Here is a 7,996-nt window from a genome sequence, read left to right on the forward strand (position 1 = left end):
GAAGACTCTTCTTTATTGATCTTTTTATTTCTTTGAGACCTCCCTAATGTTAGGGTTTATCTCCTCTTCTTTCCATTCCAGGGTCAAACTACGATTCTTCATTTTTCATCAACTCAAAGATTCTTTCTTTGTCCCTAATCTCGTTGGACTACAATGAGTCAATAAAAAACTCTGATGCAATGCTTTAAGGTTAGATGTCATGCATGCATCCTTACCTGTTTTGGAAACATAGGTCCCATCACTTCCTTCAATCTGTGAAACTCTCTCTTGACACGATCTTGTTCACGTGCTTGAAACGACATGTTGGATCCATTTCCCCTCGTGTCTCTTTTATCCATCACACCTCAAGGAAGAAGATCCCTAACCTTTTCATTAAGTGAACCTTTTGCAAAAATGTATGATTTGATTGCTTCTTATCATGCTCTTATCAGTGCTTTAATTTGGTTTTTCAAATTAAGGGCTTTTTTTTTTTTCAACACGCAACAAAATCTTTTCCAAATAAAAAAAATCTTTAACAAGACTTGAATTTGTTCATGACAACTAGAACTTTCAATATACGCGTCAAAAACTCTTTTAAGCAATTCCCCTTAAGGTTTTTATCGGTTTCTGGTATGCGGTTTGTCTTTAAACCAGAGCTTTTATCCAAGGTGACCTTCTGTTTAACCTTTAGGTATCTGCATCTATGCGAAAAGGCTATGTACAAAGAAAAGAAAATGTCTGATACTAACCAAAAGCGGATTATCACTCATGTGTTAAATCCTGCAAGTTATAAGACCACCGTTTATTAACCCAAGTTATGCGCGCTTGATTAGAAAGGACTTCTGTAGGCTTGTAATGTAGGCTACGTCTATGGGCTATGAAAGAAAAGGATGTTTTTAAGGCTCAACAGTGTTTAAGGGTTTAAAGACTTAAGACCACTCTTCTTCTATCTTCTTCTTCTTCTTTTTTTTTTTTTTTTGTTTTGTTTTTTTTGAAACTGCCTCGTAGGTTACATTTAAAGAAGCTTGTTTGGGGATCCTCATCTTAGTCTTCAAGCATTATCAAACCATCATTTCTTCATATTTTTTTTTGGGAATGCCCCCAGTTGTGGGGTTCTGACCTTTAAAGATCCAAGTCCTCTTCTTTTTCTCTTTTTTCTTTTTTCGTAATTTGCTCTAATTCCTTCTCCTTTTTCTTTCTTATCCTCTTCTCAAATGTTGGGGCTTCCATTCTTTACCCCTTTTCTTTTATACTATTGTCTTTATCCTTTCTAACAAAAGATCTCTTATTGCCCCCAATGTGGGGTGTGGTCTTAGTCGGGTTTTCATAAAGAAGAAACTCAGTTCGGCTCAAATGGGGACTTCAAAGGATAAAATCTTTAGAAAGTGAGGGGATGACAAAGATGGCCTTTCCTCATTTCAAGACGCGCATTATTAGGGTTGATAAACCTTGTTCTTATCTCAGAAGAAAAAAACATGCAAGTGATTACCAAGATGATTACTTAATCATTCATCCATACGATTCAAAATGCTATCAGGGATGAGGTTTTATCATAGGGTTAGCTTTAGGGTTTGTTTGGTTCGGTCACCTCTTTACTGGGAAGAGCTTAAATTTCATTTTTGAGCATTTTATGATATGTTCCTTGTAATCATGCACAAAACCAATTCTTTCAAGATTTTTCTTTTTTGAAAATAAACAAATTAAGTGCTGTGAGATCCATGCAATAAAAAAAAGGGTTCTTTTACACCAAGAAATCATGGCCAAACTCTGCTTTATTGATTTTACAAGGAAGCTAAACACATTAGACATAATATCTCTTTACAGAATCAGAATTCACGGGTCTGGCTAGATCTTCTCCATCCATTCTAGATAACTTCAAAGCTCCTCCTGAGAAAGCCTTCTTCACTACATAAGGACCTTCATAATTTGGGGCCCATTTGCTTCGATCTTCTCCTGGCAAAGACAATAATTTCTTCAGCACTAGATCTCCTTCTTGGAACATGCGAGGTCTAACCTTCTTGTCATATGCCTTGGGCATCCTCTTCTGGTAGAGTTGATGATGACAGATTGCAGCCAACCTCTTCTCACTGATCAGGTTTAACTGTTCATATCTTACTTTGGCCCATTCAGCCTCTTCTAATTCTGAATCCATCAACACCCTCAACGAAGGTATTTCTACTTCCAAAGGCATCACCGCCTCCATTCCGTATACCAGAGCATACAGAGTAGTCCCTGTCGAGGTTCTTACTGCAGTGCGATATGCATGGAGAGCAAATGTCAACATCTCATGCCAATCCTTGTAAGTGACTACCATTTTCTGCACAATTTTCTTGATATTCTTGTTGGCTGCTTCCACAGCACCATTCATCTTGGGCCTATATGGTGAGGAATTTGAATGCTTGATTTTCCATTTGGTACAAAGCTCCACGATCATTTTGCTGTTGAAATTCTGTGCATTATCGGTCACTATCTTTTCTGGCGGACCATAACGACAAATCAAGTCTTTTTCTATAAACCTCTTCACCACTTTCTGTGTTACATGGGCGTATGAACTGGCTTCTACCCATTTCGTGAAGTAGTCAATAGCTACAAGGATGAATCTATGCCCATTGCTGGCTTTTGGGTTAATCGGTCCAATCACATCAATTCCCCACATTGCAAATGGCCAGGGCGATGCTAAATTAATCAAAGGAGTCGGAGGCACGTTGACCTTATCGCTATGTACTTGACACTTATGACATTTCCTGACATAGTCGATGCAGTCTTTTTCTAGTGTCATCCAGAAATAACCGGCCCTTTGTATCTTCCTTGCTATCATATGTCCGTTAGCATGAGTTGAGCAAATCCCTTCATGTACCTCCCGTAGAGCATTTTTAGCATCGGTCTCATTCAAACACCTTAGCAAGGTTCCGTCAAATGATCTTTTATACAGAATCTCTCCATCTAGGTAGAAATCCATGGCCAACCTTCTTACGGTTTTCTTATCCATCTTCGAAGCTCCCACTGGATATTCCTGATTTTGCACAAAATTCTTGATATCGTAGTACTAAGGCTTTCCATCTACCTCCCCTTCAACTGAGCAACAGTGAGCTGGGTTATTTATGATGTCTATGTGTACAGGATGTACCTTATGCCCGAGATCAATCGTAACCATAGCAGCCAACGTGGCCAAAGCATCCGCAAAATGGTTCCCTTCTCTTCCTAGATGGGTGAATCTTATCTCTTCGAATTCTTCTGATAGCGCAACTAAATATTCCTGGTACGGCCTCAATTTTTCTTCCTTTGTTTGCCATTCTCCTTTCACCTGACAGATAATCAACATTGAGTCACCATATACATCTATCTTTCGGACCTTCAACTCTAGCGCGGCTTCTAAACCCAAGATACAAGCCTCATATTCAGCCGTATTATTGGTGCATTCAAAATATAATTTAATTGAAACCGGATACTGTTTCTAGTCAGGAGAGATGATCACTGCACCGGCCCCATTTCCATAAACATTCACTGCTCCATCAAAAAACATGGTCCACCAATCTGTCTTTTCTTCTTCTCCTGCTATTGATAATACATTTTCATCTGGGAAATCAAAATCTAATGGCTCATAATCTTCAACAGCATTATCAGCTAGGTGGTCGGCAATTGCGCTCCCCTTCACGGCTTTCCTTGTCATATATACTATGTCATATTCTGACAACAAAACCTGCCACCTTGCAATTCGGCTTGAGAGATAGGGCTTGTCACAGATGTACCTTAGTGGATCCACTTTTGAAATCAACAAAGTGGTGTGATACAACATGTAATGTCGTAATCTTTTTGTCGCCCAAACCAATGCACAACAGAGTTTTTCTATCACAGTGTATCTGGACTCACATTCAGTGAACTTCTTACTTAGATAATAAATAGCCCTCTGTTTCCTTCCGGTTTCATCATGCTGACCCAATACACATCCCATAGCTGTTTTAGTCACCGTCAGATATAGTATTAAAGGCCTTCCTGATACAGGAGGAACAAGCAAAGGTGGACTTTGTAAGTATTGCTTGATTTTATTGAATGCCTCCTCACACTCCTCATTCCAAATCCCAGGATTATTTTTCCTTAGTAGCCGGAAGACAGGTTCACATGTTGTGGTCAGTTGAGCTATAAATCTGGCAATATAGTTCAATCTTCCCAAGAATCCTCTCACCTCCTTCTCCGTCTTTGGGGATGGCATGGATTGGATGGCCTTCACTTTATCAGGATCCACCTCTATACCTTTGTCGCTTACCACAAATCCCAGCAGCTTTCCAGATTTAACTCCAAATGAACATTTTGCAGGGTTGAGCTTTAGTTTGTACTTCCTCAAACGCTCAAATAACTTCCTTAGAACTTTTACATGATCTTCTCCCTTCTTGGACTTAGCAATCATGTCATCTACATACACCTCAATCTCTTTATGCATCATATCATGGAACAGAGTCACCATGGCTCTCTGATAGGTGGCTCTTGCATTCTTCAGACCAAATGGCATAACCTTGTAGCAATAGGTTCCTCATGGTGTAACAAAAGTCGTTTTTGCCTTATCTTCTAGAGCCATCTTTATCTGATTGTATCCTGATAAACCATCCATAAAGGAATACATGGAACTACGTGCAACATTGTCCACTAAAACATCTATATGTGGCATAGGAAAATCATCTTTGGGGCTAGCTTTGTTCAAATTTCGGAAGTCCACACAAACTCTAATCTTTCCTTCTTTCTTTGGTACAACAACAATGTTGGATACCCATTGTGGATATTTGACTACTTCTAGAAAGCCTGCATTCCACTGTTTTTCGAGTTCTGTCTTAACTTTGATCCAAATATCCGGGTGGGCTCTCCTCAACTTCTGCTTGACTGGCTTACAACCTTGCTCGAGCGGTATCTTATGCACGACGATATTTCTATCCAAACCAGGCATATCCTTGTAAGACCAAGCAAAAACATTTGCATATTCTTGTAATAGGGCTATTATTTTTTCTCTTTCATCAGGAGTGATTAAGGTCCCTATTTTCAACTCTTTTTTAATCTGATCATTACCCACGTTTATGGTTTCTAGCTCTTCTGTAGCTGGTTCCCAGGTTTGTTCATGTTGCTCTACTAACTTCGTAAATTCCTTAACATTGCTTTCATCCCATTCTTCTTCTTCCATGGTGATAACATGTTCGTTAAAGTTTGGCCATTCATTCTTGATGCTAAGTGTATGTGATGTTGTGGAAGATCCGCTTTCAGGGTTCCTGAAAGCGGAAAGTGTTTGGTGTAAATGCACAAGTAAAGAGACAAATTTGGAAAACGCATGATCTCATTAACAAAAGGTGGGCTCAATGACAACAACAAAATCTAATTGACATCCTGAGCCTTGACTGTCAATTAGGGATAATAAAGCAAACAAAAGCAACGACAAAAGCATGTTAAAGCAAACAAAGTTGGTTTACATTTTAAACACTACTGGAGCTTCTTGAGTCACCCAGTTTTGGAACTTCTCGCCCTCGGCCAGCTTTCGCACGAAGGTCTCAGCTGAGACTTCTTCCATGGTGTGGATAGTCAGTTGTGGCAGGGCTTCATCTTCCTCTCCCGCTACCATCTTCATGTCACCTCCTTCCATGTTATCCTCCTCCAAGGTGTTTATGCTTATATTTGACAGTTCTTGACCAAGGCTTTCTGCTCCTTCATTGGGTTGCATTACATATGCAGCCTTCGGGAATGTCACTCTAAGGGGAGGGATTTCCAACTTTTCTTCTTCAGGCTCTCTTCCTTCAATCCTGGCCATTCTTCTTTCCCTTCTCCGACTGGCAGCCCACCGATGATCCTCTTTTTTAGGTTTATACCCCAACCCAAATCTTTGATCAGCACCTTTCATCTTTATCGGGTTTGCCTTTTTTGGTACCTCAGTGATAGGATTATACTGAAAGGGGATCCCTCGTTCCAAGAAGCATTGAGCCACCATCCTTGCTGCTTCTGAGATCCTTGGCCATCTTAGTACTGTGTTTTCAGGCACCCAGTCAGTGTTTACAATCTCAAAAGCATGGATATTGTTATCCTTGCAATCCTCCGCCTCAATGAAAGGTATGGCCACATTCTTTATCATGGACACTGTCTCCTCAGCTTTGACAGTCACCAACATCCCGTTCATGATATACTTCAGGCACTGGTGTAATGATGAAGTTACCGCCCCGGCCGTATGAATCCATGGTCTTCCTAACAACATACTATAGGAAGGGTGGATATCCATAACTTGAAATGTCACTAAGAACATTTGTGGCCCCACATATAGCTCCACTTCCAAAGTCCCTATTATTGGTCTAGGTGAGCCGTCATATGCTCTGGCCATCATGGTACTTGGTTTCATATGAGATTCATCGATCGGCATTTCTTCCAGAATATGCTTTGGCAACACATTAAGGGCCGAGCCATTATCGACAAGCACCTTTCCTATGAGGCAGTCCTTGCATCTAACAGTAATATATAGGGGCTTGTTGTGTCCAGTACCTTCAGCATCAAGCTCATCAGTGGTGAAATACAGGTAATTAGTTGCATGGATTCTCCCCACCAAATGCTCCATGGTTTTCTGTTCAATGTCTTGAGGGACATATGCCTCATTCAAAACCTTTTGCAACGCGTTTCGATGTGGCTTAGAGTTGAGTATCAAGGACATAAGGGAGATCCTAGTTGGAGTCTTTTTTAGTTGATCTACTATGCAATATTCACTATGCTTTATCAACTTCAAAAATTCATTTGACTCTTCTTCAGTCACTGGCTTATTAACTTCTGTTGCTTTGTCAAGATCTACCACTTCTTTGCCTTTTGCCTTCCTCAACTCTTCGGGAGTAAAGCACCGGCCACTCCGAGTTAACCCACTGATTTCAGTTTGGAATAAAGGAAGAGAAGCTTGAATGTTGGCAGCGAAACCATAATCATAAGGCATGGCATTGTGATTTCCTTTGGTGTGGGAAGGTTTAGCCAAGATTAACTTTGGTGGCCCATTAGCTGTTGGTTGGACCCTACATACTCTTGACATCTTATCTTGACCTTCCATCATACTTACCTCATGATTGCCTTCTGCGGGCTCGATCCTCAACTCTCCTAATGCCATCATTTTCGCCACCTTCTTGCGAAACTCGATGCACTTCTCAATATGATGCCCCTCTCTTCCATGGAACTCACAATAGTCACCTCCCTCAAATTGACCTTCAATATTTATCTCAAGAAATCCTAATTTTACCAACATGCCATACAACTCCTTCATGGATACCTTCAACACCTTGCTTTGATTCCCAACTTCTATCATGCCTACTCCATTATTACTTGCGGCATGATTAGGCAATGGATTTGAATTGATGCTGGGCATGTCTTCGAAAGATACCCACCCCCTTTTGATAAGCTCTAACAATCTCCTTTTAAAAGGCGTAACTGGTTTCGATTCCATGCCCCGGATTACCGGCATGGTATTCGCAAGTTAATTCGGGCTTGTACCATATGGGAAAAGACGGTTGGATTGGTGGTAGAAGGATCTGGAGCTATCTGTCCAATGCTCAACAATTTCGTACAAGTCTTTTAAAGGCATGGGTAGTGGAGGCAGTTGCTCAGAAGGATATCCTGTATATGGCCTTTGGTTGTTTTGGTTGTTTGGCTGGGGGTTTGCTCGATTGGTGTTAAAAGGTTTGGCAAAGTTCATGTTGGCGAATTGATGGACATGAATTTGTGGGTTTTGGTAGTTTACTTTTTTGCCCTTATACCCGCCTTCTAAGTTATTAACGTCACCTTCCCTTTTTCTTCCAACAAAACCTTTCTTCTCTAAAGGCTCTGATATGCGCCCAACTTTAATCCCTTGCTCTTTTCTTTCTACCACGCGTACAACATCATAGAAATGCTGAGATGAGCTCCCCATTAAATGCTCGTAGTAAGGTGCCTTGAAGGTATTAGCGAACAAAGTCACCATCTCCGTCTTTATCAATGGAGGTTGCGCATGTGTTGCCTCATCCCTCCATCTTTGTGCGTAAAC

At 40.7% G+C, this 7,996-nt stretch overlaps 1 protein-coding gene across 1 annotated transcript; it reads right to left on the reverse strand.

Annotated features, from left to right (window-relative positions):
* Nucleotides 1-511: 511 nt before the first annotated feature.
* Nucleotides 512-7,438, reverse strand: LOC118030913 (uncharacterized). Its single transcript, XM_035035186.2, has 9 exons — nt 6,689-7,438; nt 5,444-6,601; nt 4,535-4,918; nt 3,729-4,468; nt 3,460-3,641; nt 3,284-3,351; nt 2,770-2,992; nt 1,854-2,595; nt 512-674 (listed from the first exon to the last, which is right to left on the reverse strand). Exons 1-9 carry the CDS (start codon nt 7,436-7,438, stop codon nt 512-514), a joined length of 4,410 nt encoding a protein of 1,469 aa, XP_034891077.2.
* Nucleotides 7,439-7,996: the final 558 nt, after the last annotated feature.

This window comes from Populus alba, chromosome 1 (assembly GCF_005239225.2).
Source record: "Populus alba chromosome 1, ASM523922v2, whole genome shotgun sequence".
NCBI lineage: Eukaryota > Viridiplantae > Streptophyta > Magnoliopsida > Malpighiales > Salicaceae > Populus > Populus alba.